Source organism: Camelus bactrianus, chromosome 10, assembly GCF_048773025.1.
Source record: "Camelus bactrianus isolate YW-2024 breed Bactrian camel chromosome 10, ASM4877302v1, whole genome shotgun sequence".
In the NCBI taxonomy this organism is placed as follows: Eukaryota; Metazoa; Chordata; class Mammalia; order Artiodactyla; family Camelidae; genus Camelus; species Camelus bactrianus.
The window spans coordinates 43,475,258-43,493,940 of NC_133548.1; the positions used below are offsets into that span (position 1 = coordinate 43,475,258).

Genomic DNA, 18,683 nt, shown 5'->3' on the forward strand with positions numbered 1-18,683 from the left:
CGTTAAATATGATTCATCATCTACCAAGGACCCATAACGGTTCAGCTGAAAACAAGGGCACATCAGTTCCCTGGGACCGGGCACTGAAGGAGACCCTTTATCCTTGTAGTGACATTTCTGTAGCCATTTCTGCATTAGAATTACTAGATTTGCAAAGCAACTTTTTAAGGTAAAGGTATTATTTATATATTAACATAAGTAAAAAAACTTTTTGATCATATAAATGAATCAAATATACTTTCTGATATTCTATATTCTTCTTTAGAAATTACAGAAAATGTTTGTGTTATATAAATACAACTCCAGGTATGACCTTTCATTTCAGCTCACTTATCAGAAGGCGATTTAATGTAAACTTAGTTATCTAACTTCTTTAGATGTCAGTTTCTAACTTTGTAAAATCAGAGAGATGGAGTGGCCTTTGGAAGCTGGGTATCCTGTGACTCTATGAGAAAGCTCTCATGCTTTTCTTGCTTTTTCATGATTTTTCTCAAACAAATTTATATGGGGGAAGAGCTTTCCAGAAGCTGACCTAAAGGTGTGATTTTTCTCAGACATGAACTATTCAAATGGGGCTGGATGCCTGTGGGAATTAGGAGGATGGAAGCTTTTGCTAGCAGCCCAGCCTCAGGTTCTGCAAAGCCTCAGACATCTGTAAAGCCTTTCAGGAGTAACCTGATCAGTGTGTCTGGTTCCCTTTCCCCAGGTTGGCTCACTATCATGAATCAGATAGCTTGATCCTAAGATGCGGCATCTCCTTTTCCAAACCTCAGTCTCTCCAGGTGGACTTGTTCATGATTTGAGCACCTTCTGCATTCCGTCTCTGTCCAAACTTTCTGGTTATTTGTTGTGCTTTCCTCCAATGGTGATACCTGTAGGTGGGGACCACAGCCTGTGGATGAGCTACTGACCTCCTCCTGGTCCTCTGGATTAGCATGCAGCTAATCTGTTTGAGATCTGCTTTAAATTCAAGACTCATTATGACTGCATCCTCTTTCATACAAGCAATGACGCCTCAGATGTCATGTTGAACAGTTGTTCTTTTCCATGAGCCTTGGCATGACATTTCTGCTCTCTTTGATCATATTTGGTTTAGAAGGTACAGTTACTGGGTCCCTGGTACCATCTAGTGGCCATCTCTAGGATGTGCTCATGTGAAACTATTTCTCGTGGACCACGTAAACTACATAATGCGAATTGAGTTGAATGTGTTAATTTAAAAAAAAGATTTTTCTGAGTATTCCTGGCCTTGTATCAATGAGCATTTATATTTTCAAGTCCCACACAAGGTATTGTGTATGAAAACATTTCCCGCAAATATTTACATGAGTGTGTATGTTGTGATGTTTGTTATATAGCTATTGTAAAAAATAAGTATGTAGACTACGGTATTTTCTTCCATTCTGATATCCACTTGTTTTTCTTTCAGTGCGCACCATTCTCCATATAGATGGGGACTGGAAACTACACAACTGTGACAGAGTTCATTATTTTGGGGTTAACAGAAGGTACTACAGTTTGTGCCATTTTATTTATCATGTTTCTAGGAATCTACGTTGTCACCTTAATGGGCAATATCAGCATAATCATGTTAATCAGAAGCAGCCCCCAGCTTCACACCCCAATGTACCTTTTCCTCTGCCATTTGGCCTTTGTGGACATTGGGTACTCCTCATCAGTCACACCTGTCATGCTCATGGGCTTCCTAGGGGAGGGCACCTCTATCCATGTTGCTGGTTGTGTCATCCAACTCTGTTCCGTGGTCACATTTGGGACAGCCGAGTGCTTCCTGCTGGCTGCCATGGCCTATGACCGCTATGTGGCCATCTGCTTGCCCCTGCTGTACTCCACCCATGTGTCCCCTAGAGTCTGTATCCTCTTAGTGGGGATGTCCTACCTAGGTGGATGTGTGAACGCTTGGACATTTACTGGCTGTTTATTAAGTCTGTCCTTCTGTGGACTGAATAAAGTAAATCACTTTTTCTGTGATTATTCACCACTTTTGGAGCTTTCTTGTTCTCATGATTTTACTTCTGAAATCATTCCAGCCATCTTTTCTGGCTCCATCATTGTAGTCACTGTATTTATCATTGGTCTCTCTTACGTCTACATCATTTCCTCAGTCCTGAAGATGCGCTCCACCGAGGGGCGCCACAAAGCCTTCTCCACCTGCACGTCCCACCTCACAGCGGTCACTCTGTTCTTTGGCACCATCACATTCATTTATGTGATGCCCAAGTCCAGCTACTCAACTGAACAAAACAAAGTGGTATCTTTGTTTTACACAGTGGTGATCCCCATGTTGAACCCCCTCATCTACAGTCTGAGGAACAAGGATGTTAAAGAGGCCATGAGAAAATTAATGGCTAGAACACATTGGTGGTCCTAAAGTAATCTGATTTTTAAGAATAAACACTATTGTAATAAAGGCTTCTCCTGAAGACGAATAAATAATGTACTAAGTAAATTTCAGTGTGTTTTCATAGTATGCTAGGCCCACAAATTTTATCGCATTAGTCTCAAGAAAATTTTCAGGGTGAAAAAATAAACATGCACTACTAAGGTAGGAGCATTTAGCCAAAAAAAAAAAAAGCTTTATTTTTACTTCACCCACCATTTCTGACATCTATAAGTACAAATATTTTCTTTTTTTTACTAATAGACTTTATTTTTTTTTAGAGCAGTTTCAGGTTCACAGCAGAGATGAGCAGAATATACAGAGAGTTTGCACATAGCCCTCCCTACCCACACATATATATTCCGCTACCCTCAACATCTCTCATCAGTGTGGCATATTTGGTACAATCGATGAACCAACATGGGCACATTATCATCAACCAAATTGCATAGTTTACCTTAGGGTTCACTCTTGATGTTGTACATTCTATGGACTTTGACAAATGCATAATGACATGTAGCCACCACTATGGTATCTATACAGAATAATTTCGTTGCCCTAAAGATCTCTTGTGTTCCATCTATTAAATACAAATATTTTCAGATCAGTTCTGTGCTCTTTGAATGCAGTCTTTGAAAATAACTGCTGGAAGCATCTGAAACTCCTTGAATGGGAAATAAAGAATAGCATTGCTACCCGTGATCTTGTCACCTGAAAGAGATGGTGCCCATGATGTACAGATAATCTAAGGGCTGAAATCAGTGATGCTGGTGGCTCTAACGCTTCTGCTGCTTTGTGATTGGAAGCTGAGCAACAGAGTTCCTCACACAATGCCTCTGCAGGTGAGCCTCATCAAGCCAACCCAGAGGCTATCTGAAAGCTCCATTTAGCCTAGCTTTTCTCTTTCAGGGATCTATTCCACTAAATACGTACAACAGTTTCCACTAGAAAGACTCTGGGGGCCAACTGGCATGACCTGGCTCCTTTCTAGATGAAGGTGTTCTTGAAGGTGTTTCAATCCTGTCAAATGTGTGCTGCCTACTTGTGTAATGTATGTTAAACCACTTCTTTCCCCCCTAGTCCTATTACCTCTGATACTGACATTCTCAGATTCCTTGCACATAATTTCACTGGAACTTCTGTAATAGCCCTGAAAATGCTCTCTTTAAACCAGATGGTATCACTTATGAAATTTAAAATTATTTGTATTCTTACAGACCTCTTTGTGTTTCTTCTCCCAGTTTGTTTTTTTTTTTCTTTCCTATGTGGATATTTTGTAATAAAAAAGGGATAATATTTTTAGGAACCTTGTTTTTCCTTTAATAAAAAAATATAAACACTAGATTAATCTTAATACAAATTGTATCATGCAATCTTTCTATTTAGTCATCAGCAATGATTCTACTACCCACAACATTAAGTCCAGGGTAAGATTAGCTTCATGGCAGTGTGAGATGTGTCTCCTTTTTGTCCCCATTTTCAAACAACAAATTAGGTAGCCATACATGAGCAAAAGTGCCTCAGGGGGACTTGTGGGATCCAAAACCATACTCCAAGGGATCCAGGAGGAGTTTTGCCCACCTGTGTGTCTGGTAATAGGCAGAAAGACCACAGTATGGGCCTCAAAAACAGCAAGAGCCAGTGAACCTGTGCCAGTCCCTCTTGGCCATGGTGGAGAGTGCTGACTTGGGCAGAAACCTATGAATAAGAGAGACTTTGCAGAAATCCAGCCTTTTAGAGGGGGCGATTCCAGCATGCTGTTGGAACATAATAATAAAAATACAAATAAAAACAAAAACATGAATTTGGATGCAGTGAAGACTGTAACTTTGCCAGTGCCAATCTTTCCCCAAGGCAACACAGTCATCATGATCTGAAGGCAGATCTTCTGGGTCATCAGGACGGGATAGTGCAGTGGTTGGGAATGGCAGCATAACGGTCATAGGACATGGTAGCCAGGATGAAGCAGTTGTTGCCTCCCAAGGCAAAAAAGGAAAAAAAAGTCTGTGTGGCACATTCAGGAAGAGAAATGGTCCTACTCTCTGACAGCAAGTCCACCAATATGTGTGAGATAATTACCATAGAGATACAGATTTCTGGAAAGGACAGACCACAGAGCAAATAGTGCTTGGGGTTGTGAAGGTTATAACTGAGACTGATGGCTACCACTATGGACAATTAATAACATAGAGAATAGAAAAAAATAGGGAAAGTGATTGAAAACAAAAGCTAGTTCTTTAGAAAGATCAACAAAACTGATAGATCTATAACTAGATTGACCAAGAAGAGAAGAGAGAAGAATGGCAAAATTATGGAGAGAGTAAAAAGATCAGTGGTTGTCAGAGGTTGTAGAGGTCGGATTGGGGATGAATAGGAATATCACAGGAGATTTTTAGGACATTAAAAATACTCTTTATGACAGTGTAATGATGGCTACATGTCATCATACATTTGTCCAAACCCATAGAATGTACAACATCTAGTGTGAATCTTAAGGTAAACTATGGACTTTGGGTGACTATGATATGACATTGTAGGTTCATTTTTGGTAACAAATGTACCACTCTTGTGGGAGATGTTGATAACGTTGGAGGCTATTCACGTGTAGGGCCTTAGGGGATATGAGAAATCTCTGTACCTTCCTTCCAATTTGCAGGGAACCTAAACTTGCTCTAAGGAAGTAAAGTCTTTTTAAAAAAAGAGAGAGAAAGAGAGAGAGAGAGAGACAAGATTCAAATAGCTAGAATTGGAAATGAAAGAGATGACATTACTATCATCTTACTGAAATAAAAAGATTAGAACGCAGTACTGTGAAAAATAGTATGCCAATCCATCAAATAACTTAGATGAAATTGATGAATTCTTAGAAGCTATCAAAACTGACTTTTGAAAATGGAGGTACTGGAGACTGAACCCAGGACCTCATGCATACTAAGCACGTGCTCTACCACTGAGCTATTCCCATCCCCAGGAGCTTTTTGATCGCTGATTCAATTTTGTTACTAGCAATTGTTCTTTTCAGATTTTATGTTTCTTCCTGATTCACTCTTGGAAGATTGTATGTTTCTAGCAATTTTTCATTTCTTCTAGGTTGTCCACTTTGGGTGTATAATTGTAGTATTCTGTCACGATTTTGTTTCTGTAACATTGGTTGTAACTCCTCCTTTTTCATTTTCAATTTTATCTATTTGGGCCCTCTTTTTTTAATGAGTCTGGCTAAAGTTTTATCAATTTAGTTCATCTTTTCAGAGAACCAACTCTTAGTTTCATTGATACTTTTCTAATTTTTTTGGTCCCTATTAATTTAGTTCCAATCTGATATTTATTGTTTCCTTCCTTCTCCCTGCTTTGAGCTTTGTTTCTTCTGCTTTTTCTGATTTCTCTAGGCAGAAGGTTAGGTTGTTTATTTGAGATTTTTCTCTTTTCCCGAGGTATGCCTGTATCACTATAAACTTCCTTATTAGAACTGTATTTGCTGTGTCCCACAGATTTTGGAAAGTTGTGTTTCTGTTTTCAGTCACTGCAAGGTATTTTTCGATATGCTTTTTGATTTCTTCATTGGCCCATTGGTTTTTCAGTAGCATGTTGTTTAGCCTCCATTTGTTTGTGTTTTTTTTGCAGTTGTGTTAGTTGATTTCTAATCTCATAATGTTGTGGTTGGAAAAGATGCTTGACATGATTTCAATCTTCTAAAATTTATGAAGACTTGTTTTGTAGACTAGCATGGGATCTATCCTGGAGAAAGTTCCACGTGCATTTGAAAAGAATGCTCTTTTTGGTTGGACTGTTCTGTAGGAAAATCTATTAAGCTTAGTCCTTAAGTTGATATAGTAAACTGAGAACCAATATTTAGCTCTGAGACAATTTATTATATTATAGCTCCAATAATTACCAAATGCAAGTGCACCAACAACTAGATAAAAACAGCAGAAAACCCTTAATCACTTGAGAACTGACAGAACCCTTAAAGATGAGTTATATTTGTGTGAGGTGAACTGCTCAATAGTCACTTGAGAATGCTATAATGACCCTTGGTGTTTTTGAATTCACATTTGGATCTCTAGAATCTTCAGAGATTTATCCTCAAAGGCAAACAATAACAAGACAGCATGGCTGTTATATTACAACAATGACTTTGAACTTATTACTGTAAGACGAATGAATTCTCATTTCAAGAGGTAAGATTTTTGGCTTTTGTGTTCATCAGTTGTACTGATTTTCAATAACCATTTGAAAACAACTTTTTTCTAAAGTTATACCTGTACTCACAAGCCAAAGTGGAGAAACAGGGCAGACGCTATCCAGCAGTCAGCTAGCAAGTAACTTTAGCTGAATTAACCTAACTTTCTATAGCCTACCTAGTATATAAAGAGCCATACTTCAAGTTACCTGGATTCCTCATTTTTCCACTCATAAGACCAGAAATTCACATGTTTTTAAATGATATTTAAACTTGGTACTCAGCCAATAAGTGTTATAAAATTCACTAGCCTTAAGATGCTTTGGAGACGTAATGTTTGTAAATATCTTGGAAAGACTTCCTTTGTGTATCATTCGGAAAGCTTAAGCTTACAGGAAACCAGAGATTTGGGGAAAAGTTGAGAATGTAAAGCCAGAAAACTTGGAGATAAATTTCAACCTGGCAACTTGCTGGGTGAACCTGGGTAACTTCTTAACTTTTTAAGCTGGAACTTTATTCAGCTGTATATTATGTAGAAACTAATATCATTTTGTGGTATAGTATACCAATTTGAAAACATTATTACGTTAGGAAATAGTCAGATTTGTTTGAATGAATGTAGTCTAATTATGTCTTGATATTAAACATATAACATTTTGCACAGTAATTAGATTGATATTTCAAACTAATTGAGAAAACAATGATAAATTATAAATGTTAAATAAATGTAATAAGTTTACAATAGCTGATTTTATTCATAACCTTATTTTGAAATTCCTTTCTGTTTCTTTTTATCCTTTTAAGAAAATTGTATTTCTCTTTTTAAAAACACGGTCTTGTTTTACTGATAGAAATTGTAAACTTTGTGATGAATGAGGCACCTCTTTTATACATTATCTGTCAGAAAGTAGAAAGATAATTTGTTATCCATCCATTTCCAAGAGATTTGATTTCATCATAGTATAATCTAATTTCGTTTATAGCACAGTTACTAAAGGAATGGACTGCATTCAAACTACCTGAGATTCACATCTTGATTCTACCACTTTCTATGCCAAAGTCAGTTTCATCATCTATAAATGAGATAAAAATACTTAATACTATTTCATATAAATTAAAATACAACTGTATACATACAATTCTTAATTCAAGGCCTGTCATTAAGTAAATATTCAATGTTAGCTATTAGTCAGTCTCCATTACATAATCTTTTATTTATACCTTTAAAGTTTTTGTTATACTGACCATTCTAATTATTCTCATAAACTTTGTTTTTAATCTTTAGCTTCAATGACTCTTTAAGTACATTTGATACACATATAATATAAATAGAAAAAAGATATAAATTATTTGAAGCAGGTTTTCCAGTATTACTGCTGAAATAATTTTTTAAAATATAGAATACTTATTATATATATGAATGAAATTTTCTACTCTAAAATATATACAAATATATATAAAGTATAAAAAATTAGTCCAAACCTAGCTCCAATATTTGTTTATAATATCTTCTATGTGTATTAACAAAAAAGAAACAATCGAATTTAAAATTTCTTTAATGTAATGTCTTGTCACAGGTTAACTTTAGTAGGAGCTACATTATTTCATGGATTCCCTGGGAGATGGGAACCACACTGCAGTGACAGAGTTCATTTTACTGGGCTTAACAAATGACTCAGTCCTTCGAATCATCCTCTACATGATCATCCTATGTATCTACCTGGTGACCATATCTGGCAATCTCAGCACAATCATTCTTATCAGAATCTCTTCTCAGCTCCACCATCCTATGTACTTTTTCCTGAGCCACTTGGCCTTTGCTGACATGGGCTATTCATCTTCTGTCACACCCAATATGCTTGTAAACTTCCTGGTGGAGACAAATACCATCTCCTATCATGGATGTGCCATTCAGCTTGGTTCCGTCGTTTTCTTTGGGTCAACTGAGTTCTTCCTTCTGGCTGCCATGGCATATGACCGCTTCATGGCAATCTGCAACCCACTGCTTTATTCCACCAAAATGTCCACACAAGTCTGTGTTCAGTTACTTGCAGCGTCTTATGTAGGTGGCTTTCTCAATGCTTGCTCTTTTACTATTTGCTTCTATTCTTTACTCTTCTGTGGACCAAATCGAGTCAATCATTTTTTCTGTGATTTTGCTCCTTTGGTTGAACTCTCCTGTTCTGACATCAGTGTCCCTGCAGTTGTCCCCTCATTTACATCTGGCTTCGTCACTGTGGTCACACTGTTTGTCATAGCCATCTCCTACATCTACATCCTCATCACCGTCCTGAAGATGCGCTCCACCAAGGGGTACCACAAAGCCTTCTCCACCTGCATGTCCCACCTCACAGTGGTCACTCTATTTTATGGGACCATCACATTCATTTACATGATGCCCAAGTCCAGCTTCTCCACTGACCAGAACAAGGCAGTGTCTGTGTTGTACATGGTGGTGATCCCCATGTTGAATCCCCTGATTTACAGTCTGAGGAACAGTGAGATGAAGGGGGCCCTGAAGAGAGCACTTTGTTAAAAACTTCTAACGTCTCACTCTGTGCATCCATTCTCCGAGTTATTTGATCTTTACAATCATTACTCTGAACTCTTTCTTGGGTAGATTGCTTATCTCTACCTCAGTTAGTTCTTCTAGAGTTTTATCTTGTCCCTTAGTCTGAAACACATTCCTCTGCTGCCTCATTTTGTCTGAGTTGCTATTTATATTTTTATGTATGTGGTAGTAAGTTAGTTTTGTTTCTTGACCTTGGAGCAGTGGCCCTCTGTAGGGGGCATCCTATGTGTCCCAGCAGTGTGCTCCCCTCTCATCACCCAAGCCATATGCTCTAGGGGTTCCCCCTAAGAGGGCCGCATGGGTCCTTCTGTTGTGATGGGCTATGTGGGTGGTCTGGTAGCTTTGGTCGGCCCCTAGCCTAGTTGGTTGTGTGGATGCTACTGGCTGCAGTTTAGAGGGGGCTGGTTAGTAGTGAAATCCTAGGGAACCCTGGGGCTAGTGCTGGTTCACTGGTGGGTGGAGTCAGAGTCCCAAAGATTGTGGGTCTGCTGCCCACTCACTGGCTGGTGAAGCCACATCCTTAGTGCCAGAAAAATGGTAGGCAGGGCTGGTTCCTGGCAGAGCTGCAGGGCCCAGGGATCCCAGACCTCGCTGCAGATCATTGGTGGCGGTCCAGTCCTTGACACCGCTGAGTATGGAGTCTAGGGTGTCCCGAAGGTTGCACTGGCCTGCTAGTGGGCAGGGCCAGGGCCCAGCTGGTCCCAGCATAGGGTCCGGCTTGCTGTTGGTGGGCTCAGTCCCGCGAGATTTCTGCTTCTAGTGTCGACACCGGGGTGGGTGAGGCGGGTCTAGAGGCTTGTGCAGGCTTCCTGGAGGGAAGAGCCGGTGCCTGCCCACTGGTGAGTGGAGCCGGGTCTTGGCCCTCTGGTGGGCAGGGCCGTGTGTAGGCAGAGGCCTTGGAGGGTGGGCTCTGAAAGCCTGTAGGCTGCCTGTCTGGGTGCGGTGGGGCTGAGTGCTGAGTTGGGCGCTTGGCCTGCGGCGTCTCAGCGCCGCACCTGGGGGCTGCGGGGCGGGGCCGGGAAGGTTTTCAAAATGGCGCCGCCAAGCCGGACGCCAGCACCGGCGTCCTAGCAGTACGGGTAGCTCCCGGGGATGCTGCCGCCAGTGTCCCGGCCCCAGGGTGAGCCTCGGCTGAAGCCCCCGCCTCTCCGGGAGTCTCTCCAAGACCGGCAGGTAGGTCTGGCCCAGGCTCCTATCAAATTACTGCTTTTGCCCTCCAGCCCGGTTTGCGCGTGGGATTTGGTGTGCGCCCATTAACAGTGAAGCCTGTTTCTCTGGGTCTTGTGGGGCACCTGCAGTTAAGTCCCACTGGCCTTCAAAGCCAAATGCTCTGGGGGTTCGTCTTCCCAGTGCCGGACCCCCGGGTTGGGGAGTCTGACGCGGGGCTCAGAACTCACACCTGTGGGAAAACGTCTGCAAGATAATTATTCTCCAGGTTGTGCGTCACCCACCTGGGGGGATGGGGTTTGCTTATATCTCGAGTTCACCCTTGGTACCCGGCTTGTTGTGGTTCCTTCTTTTCTGGTATGTTCCAGTCTTTTTAATCTATGGTTGTTGTGCAGTTAGTTGTGACTTTGGTGTGCTCGTGAGAGTAAGTGATCTCTGGGTTTTTCTACTCCACCATCTTGGCTGTGCTCCCTAATCTTGCAATGACCTTTGAAATCGGCTCTTGTTTTTCTGAGAAGACTACTTGCCTTTTCCTTTGTGCTTGATCTAGTTTCACTTGCTCACTGAGGGCCACATGCAGAGGCCTCGTACCTGGCCCTTCAGACCAGAGTTCCTGGTGCGAAATGGCTGCGCCAACACCTCTGCGTGATGGTGAAGAGAGGGCTTGCTAGAAAAATAATTTATTAATTAATTTGTAATTTTTCTCGGTATTTGATATAATGATATACCATAAAATAATAAAAGGACGAAGAGTGTCTGTGGTCAAAATATATTGATCTATATGTCATCAGCCAATGTGGAGCCTCTTAGTAAAGGTAGGGGGTAGATTGTCTGATATCAAACAGTAAATCAGAGACCTATAGTGAGTTACCATTAAATAATGAAATTTAATTTTTGATTAGTAACACAAATTGGTTAACATGAAAAAATAATCTGCAGAAAAAAGTTTATTTGTCTTTTCATAAGTTGTACTCTGCTGTAAGTTAAAGTTATTGTACCTCCAAATCTTTAAGACTGTGTCCATTTCAACAGCAGCTTTTCCTGGAATAAGTATGATAGTTATAGTTGTGATTGAGTGCGTTCTAGGGGGAAATGACCAAGTGGAGCCGGATAGTAAAATGACTGGAGACGTTTCTCTTGCATGGTTATCTGTGGGCGATGGGCTTTTTGGAACCATAAATGCTGTGTTCCTAATCTGGTCCAGCCTACTTATGAGAGACTTCTAAAAGGAACAGAATGAGGTGCCCCTGACCAAACCAACTATGAATTCTTCTGTCAGGTCAAAACAGCTGACTTCTCTGTGAAAACAAGCAGGATTCCTGAACTCCTAGGGACTGAGTAAACAAGCTCTTTAAGTGATTTGTTCATGGTCAGACGCACATCCTGTTAAGGAAGCTTGAGGGAGCCAGACTGTGTTTCCCTGTGAAGTTTAATTTACCTCTATATACTGATGACTACATGACTACTGTGTTTGTTTCTCTTTCCTTGTCCTCTAAGTAGTACTTCCAACAAAAATATTTTTGTCTGTTGAATCTCAAGCACAAATTGTCTAAAACTAAAGTAATTATCTCCTTCCACCCCTAACTTGCTCCCCTCCAATATTCCGTATCCCAATAAGGGGCACCATCATTCAATCAGCATACTGATTAGAAACCTGAGGGTAATTTATTTTTCTCCCTCCACATGACTGCATCAGTGTCAGTCTTCTACATTCTGAGTCCAAGATTTTTGTCCCATGTCTCTTCATTTTCATTGTCAGCACTTTTATTTCCAGTACCACCTTATCCATTTATTTTTCAAAAGTACTCCTGTAATAGCTAATTTTATGTGTAGGCTTGGCTATTTACACATTTATTTTACAGTTGTACTCTGGTAATAGCTATTTTTATATGTCAGCTTGGCTAGGCTACAGTGACCGGTTGTTTGGTCAAACATCAGTCTAGACATTGCTGGGAAGGTATTTTTAAGATGTGATGAACATTTAAATCATTAGACTTTGAATAAAGCAGATTACTGTCCGTAATGTGGGTGGCCCTCGTCCAAACAAGTTGAAAGGCTTAAGAGAAAAAAACTTAAGCCTCCTGAAAAAGAGGAATTCTGTCCCCAGGCTTCCTTTGGATTCAAGACTGTGACATCAGTTCTTACTGGAATTTCCAATCTCATGGACTGACCTGTGGGTTTTGGAGTTGCCAGCTCCCATAATTGTGTGAGCCAGTTCCCTTAAAAGAACAGCAAAAACAACAAGATCATAGTGGTTCTGTGTCTCTGGAGAATCCTAGCTGATACAACTCTAACCAGCTTTCCCCTCCTCTCGTGCTGTCATCTTAAAACTCATTCCCCATATACCAACTATGGCATAAATCTAAATAGATTAGTTCCTTTGTTAATATCCCCCAAAGACCTTGAATAAAGGCCAAAATTCTTAATATGGCTTATAAAATCCTGAACGTGGCTCCTGTTTTATTTCTGTCTCTCAGCACTCTTCCCTCATTTTCCAAACTCCCAAACTCTAGGTATCCTGATCTTCTTTTAAAATCTTCAGTATATGCATATTCTTTGCTACCTCAGGACCCTCTTACAGGCAGGACCTCTACCTGAATGCTTTTTCCCATCACTTGGATAATACCTACTTATGCTATAGGTACCAACCTAAACCTTGTTTCCCGAAGTCTTTGAATCCTTCTTGCGTCTCCAGACCAAATTAAGTACACCTGTTATCCCCTGTAGACTGCTGCATATTTTTTTTTTCAGAATGCTCAGTGCACTCGCAGCTACAGATTCAGTATTTAGTTTCTCCAAATGCTGGAAGCTTCATATATGTACCTTGAATGTCTTTCTTTCTCTTTGTGTCTGATTTTTACACTGTTCCTGGAACACAGGGCACATAAATGTATATTTGAAATGTATGAATGAGAAATTAACAAGTGGATGAATGAAGTTTTTGGTCTAGCATGAACCACTGACTTGGCTGCCTGTGAATCTGCTGCATGTCAGCATGATTCAGGTGATTGAATGTTTGTGTCAGATCCTGCTACACCTGTGACAGACTTTTACACAAACCCATGCTCTCCACAATTACACCTCTGCCTTGACACTGTTTAACTCAGATTGGCAACTAGAATCTTAGCCTAGTTTAGTGAAAGCTATGTAATCACCCTTTGCTGAATAATGTCTCGCTTATGTCTTTGCATATTTGGAGAGCTAGCAGATGTAGAAGTCAAATGTTAGTAAGAGTAGAAGGAGCAGTAGAAGAGTGTTTGCAATAGGAGCTAGCAATGTGGGAATGTCTACACCTTCCAGCTACTGTTTACAGTGATTCACAAGTAGTGACCCAGTCAATCTGCAGAATAATCCTAAAAGGTTTTATTTTTATTCATATTTTATAGAAGATGTAACTGAAGCATGTAAAGGTTAAGCAAAAGCTCAAGGTCACAAATATCCTCTTAGTACTCTGACTTCTTTTAAGGTATATACCCTTTGTGGAGGGGGTGGAATGAGGGGACCTTTGGGATACTTCACTAGAGGATTTTCATTTGTCTGTGACATATTTCATTCTAGCCACCCCTTTCTGTTTTTTTTTTTTTTTAATGTATTTTTATTGACCTACAATTCGTTTACAATGCTGTGTCAGTTTCTGGTGTACAGCACAATACTTCAGTCACATAGGAACATACATACATTCATTCTTGTATTCTTCTTCACCATAGGTTATAAGATTTTGAATATGGTCCCCTGTGCTATACATTATAAACTTGTTTATCTATTTTATGTATATTAGTTTGTATCTGCAAATTTTGAACTTGCAATTTATCCCTCCCCCACACCAGGTAACCATCAGTTTGTTTTCTATGTCTGTGAGTCTGTTTCTGTTTTGTAAATAAGTTCACTCTAGCCAACCCCTTCTGTCCAAAGTAAATATGCAGACATCTACACCTGGATATGTCAGGCAAACCAGTATTAGACCAACTTTCTATGAAAATAAGAAGCTGGAAAAATATTGTTAAATGTTTGAAGGCATAGACTTCTCGTTTCATTGAAGATGAAGTTGCTCTACTCCCCTCAGGCCCTCCCTATTATTATTAAAAACACCCCTAGATATAACAACAAACAAACGTAAGAAAGTTCTAAAAAGGACAGAGAAGAAGGCAGACTCGAGGGACACTGGACCTGAGGAAATCACATAGTAGTGAGTCCTTGCATTTTCTTATTGCTTCCCCATATCCTGGATGGGATGCTGCACAAGCCTTCAACTCAGAACCACCAAGAGACACAGACCAAAAGAAGTCTATTCCTCCTAGCCAAAACACTGGGAAAAGGGTGGCCTTCACGGAACAGAAAACCTTTGGCAGTATCATTCCTACTCCAGACAAACACTAATGGAAAAACCATACCTGTCTCCCACCCCAGGACTCATTTGGGCCAGGCAGGGAGCGATTCTTTACCACACCCACCCTTTGATTCCCCTGCCAGGGTATTGTCAGTGGGAAGGGGAAACAGGGCAGTGGGGGAGCTGAACTTCCATCTCACTCATCTGCAAGGAGGCAGTGGGAGACTCAGCGCTCCATTTTTGCCAATAGTGTTAGTAGGGCTCAGCAGGAAGCTGAACATACACATCCACCTTGTAGTTGCAGTGACAGGGGGATGTCCTCTTAAAAAAGACTGAGACTGATCCAGAGTCTCATAGTATAATATTGTAAATGTCTCTGATGCAGTAAAAATCACCATCATACCAAGAACCGGAAAGATCACACTTTAATGAGAAAAGGCAGAATATGCCCACACCAAGATGAAAAGGACATTGAAATTATCTGACAAGAATTTTAAGGCAGCTATCAAACAAATGCTTCAATAAGCAATCATTAATATTTTTGACACAAATTTTAAAAAAATTTTAAAGAAACATAATTATGAAAAACAACCAAGGGGAATTTCCAGATTTGAAAAATACTATCAGTGAATTTAAAAATCTGGCTGGATGAGCTCAATAGTAACATGGAGATGACAGAGGGTAGAATTAGTGAACTTGAAAGATGAGTAGAAATGCCTGATCTAAACAAAGAGAAAATGGATTTAAAAAAAAAAACAGAGCTACATGAATCTGTGAGACAATAAAAATTAGATAACATTCATATTTTGGGAGTCTCAGAAAAAAGGAGAAAGGGGACTGAATAAGTATTTTAAAAAATCATGACTGAAAACTTCCAAAATTTGGTGAAATACATAGAGCTACAGATTCAGGAAGCTGAGTTAATCTCAAACAGGTAGAGCCAAAGGGATCCATATTAAGACATATCATAATTAAAGTTTTCAAAATTAAAATCAAAAAGAAGTCTTGAGATCACTCAGAGAGAAAGGACTTATTACTCACAGGGGGAAAAGCAATATGAAAGAAAGCGAATTTCTCATCTAAAACCATGAAGGCCAGAGGAAGTGGCATAATATGTTTCAAGTACTAAAAGCAAAGAATTTTCAAATGTAAATGGCAGAAATACCCTTCAGAAATGAAGGATAAATAAAGACATTTCAGTTGAAGGAAAGCTATGAGAATTTGTTCCTAACAAAACTACCTTTGGGTAACGGCTAAAGACATTCTCTAAACAGAAAGTAAATGATAATAAAAAGACCTGGAAACTCAGTATTTAAAAAATACATAGAAAAGAATGAAAATGAAAAAGTAACTTATGAAAACAAGTGAGATTCAGGTAAAGAAGTGCTGAGAGGAAAATTTGCAGCATTAACTGCTTACATAACTGAAGAGGAATGGTCCTAGAAAATATAATCTTGAAAGAGAAGAATAAAGTGGTAGGAATCACTCTACTGATACTGACTTAAGTAGCTGTAGTCATCAGGACACTGTGGTAGTGATGAAGGAATAGATACATAGATAATGAAACTGACTAGAAAACCTAGAGAAAGACCTAGAAGTATGCCCAACTGATTTTTTAAAAAGGTGCAGAAGGAATCTAATGACAGAAGGAAAGCTTTTCAATAAAGAGTTCTGGAGCAATTGGATATCCATGGAGGGCGGAAACCACCTCAACCTAAAAATCACACCTTGTACAAGAATTTACTCAAAATAGATCATGGAGTTCAATGTAAAATGTAGAACTATAAACTGTAAACCTTTAGAAAAAAAATAGAAATATTCAAGATACAGGACTAGTCAACTGTAGTCCATAATCAGAAAGATTCATCCAACTGCTATTATGAAAATACTGTGTTCTGAAATGTGTTTTGATTTATTGCATGCTCATATGTATATATGTATACATACATGCATACACACTAACATATGTTTTAAAATATTTAAAATTGTATCCTGTTTGTACTGGGAAAATGGTGATGCCAAGACATATCAGGTGACTTGATAATACTTTAAATGCTTTGTACACAAAGTGATGATTTTTATCAAAAGTACTCCACTTTTTCCACTTTCATTTTCCAGCAATCTGTAATTTTTAAATGTTCAGGGTCCGTTTATTTACCATCTGAGGGATGAACCTGTGTGTACTGTCTAGTACCTTCCTTAAGGCTATCTGCATTTCTTCGTTTCTTAGACTGTAAACAATGGGATTAAGCAGAGGTGTCAGCACTGTGTAGGTCACAGCCCTCAGCATATCTTCCCCGAATGAGCCACTGTCCTTGGGCCTCAAGTAGATAAAACCAGCAAATCCGTAGTGCATGCACACCACAGTGAGGTGGGAGGAGCAAGTTGAGAAGGCCTTATACCTCCCCTTGGCAGAAGGCATCTTTATAACTATGGACCCAATGAAGACATAGGAAATCATAATTAAGATAAAACTGCCCACCAATACAAAGGCAGAGAGCATAAATACAGCCATTTCATGATAGGGCGTATAGTCACAAGCCAGGCAGACCACAGGCGAGATGTCGCAAAAGAAGTGCTGGATGATGTTGGAGTCACAGAAAGACAAGTTGAATACTATGATGACGATGCACAGTGACACCACAATCCCAGTGACGCAGGAGGCCGTCATCAGCTGAAAGCAGATCTTCCGGGTCATCAAGACGGGGTAGTGCAGCGGGTTATGAATAGCAGTGTAACGGTCATAGGACATGGCAGCCATGATGAAGCAGTTGTTGCCTCCCAAGCCAAAGAAGAAGAACATCTGTGTGGCACACTCAGGAATAGAGATGGTCTTACTGTCTGATAGCAAGTCCACTAACATGCGGGGGATGATTACCATAGTGGTACAGGTTTCTGAAAAGGCCAGGCCACAGAGGAAAAAGTACATGGGGGTGTGCAGGTGGCGAGTGAGCTTGATGGCCACCATTATGGACACATTTGCAGCAAGAATGGTCGCATGGGAGAAGAAAATCATCACAAAGAGGAGACTCTGCAGGTCTGGGAAACTGGAAAATCCCCACAGAAGGAAGGTGCTCACTGCGGTGTGATTGCCCATCCTCCTGGTGCATGTGGCAACTCTCTTCCAAAGGTGCAGGGTTCCTGAAGTTAAGACTCTGAGATGGTTATAAAATATCCTTATGTACCAATGTCACCAAGACTTTTAAGACCTGAGCTTCAAGAAACCTCTTCAGAGGAGAGCCTAAGAAAATGATGCTAAGTGCACTTGACTGAAGTCAAGTTCAGGAATCAGAGTGAGGAGAATGATTCTGGTATGAAAATCTATATAAATGACATACAGTCAGCCCAAATATCTCCTTGGATTATACTCACAAAAGCATTCTTATTTCTCTCTTTTCCAATCAGCATCTGCATGTAAGAGGGAAACATGAATAAATTTGCTTTGTTCTCACCCACTGGATTTTGTGATGCTACATTTTGCAAATCCTCTTTGAGATAAAATGGCAACCTGGTACTCAGGGGTACTTCATAAACTACTGACTGAATGAATAAAATAATCCAATCACTTAAATCACTTAAAGTGAATATAACATTTTTTTTTTTAAAAAATTAGGCAGATCAGTGAAATTCTTCAGAAGAACTTTGATGTTTCCTTCAGCGAAATCCTCTTTTTATCAGTGTTTCACCCTGCAGTGGCTCCAAAAGTAATGATTGTGGCCATGACCTGACCACAAAAATGAATTTAACATGTTGTAACTTCTACTAGGTTTTATCCATAGTAATAATTAAAGCTTGAGACTTAAAATACCATTAGTTCTTAATACATATCAATAATTGTAAGTTCTTAATAATTTCTCATTAAAGGTCTTTTTCCGGTTGCCTAATATATTAATGGACTAGCCTCGAGTCAAGATAATTTTGAAGTTACTGTCTTGTTTAGAATGGCATATTCTGGTCATAATGTTCTAATCAAATTCTGGATTTTTTTAGCAAAACCTCCAGGACATTTTGTAGCAGGTGTACTTGTTATGTGGTTTGC

At 39.7% G+C, this 18,683-nt stretch overlaps 3 protein-coding genes across 3 annotated transcripts; 2 read left to right on the forward strand and 1 right to left on the reverse strand.

The window, feature by feature from the left end:
• Nucleotides 1-1,450: 1,450 nt before the first annotated feature.
• On the forward strand, nt 1,451-2,389 carry LOC105076661 (olfactory receptor 5P80). Its single transcript, XM_010964915.1, has one exon. It carries the CDS (start codon nt 1,451-1,453, stop codon nt 2,387-2,389), a length of 939 nt encoding a protein of 312 aa, XP_010963217.1.
• Nucleotides 2,390-8,184: 5,795 nt separating this feature from the next.
• On the forward strand, nt 8,185-9,114 carry LOC105076809 (olfactory receptor 5P6-like). Its single transcript, XM_010965046.2, has one exon. It carries the CDS (start codon nt 8,185-8,187, stop codon nt 9,112-9,114), a length of 930 nt encoding a protein of 309 aa, XP_010963348.1.
• Nucleotides 9,115-16,775: 7,661 nt separating this feature from the next.
• On the reverse strand, nt 16,776-17,741 carry LOC105076810 (olfactory receptor 10K1-like). Its single transcript, XM_010965047.1, has one exon. The coding sequence runs from the start codon at nt 17,739-17,741 to the stop codon at nt 16,776-16,778; it is 966 nt and encodes a 321-aa protein (XP_010963349.1).
• Between the last annotated feature and the right edge of the window lie 942 nt (nt 17,742-18,683).

Bases quoted from the DNA above. Each gene is read 5' to 3' on its own strand.
- LOC105076661 (XM_010964915.1), top strand. From the start codon at position 1,451: ATGGGGACTGGAAACTACACAACTGTGACAGAGTTCATTATTTTGGGG.
- LOC105076809 (XM_010965046.2), top strand. From the start codon at position 8,185: ATGGATTCCCTGGGAGATGGGAACCACACTGCAGTGACAGAGTTCATT.
- LOC105076810 (XM_010965047.1), bottom strand. From the start codon at position 17,741: ATGGGCAATCACACCGCAGTGAGCACCTTCCTTCTGTGGGGATTTTCC.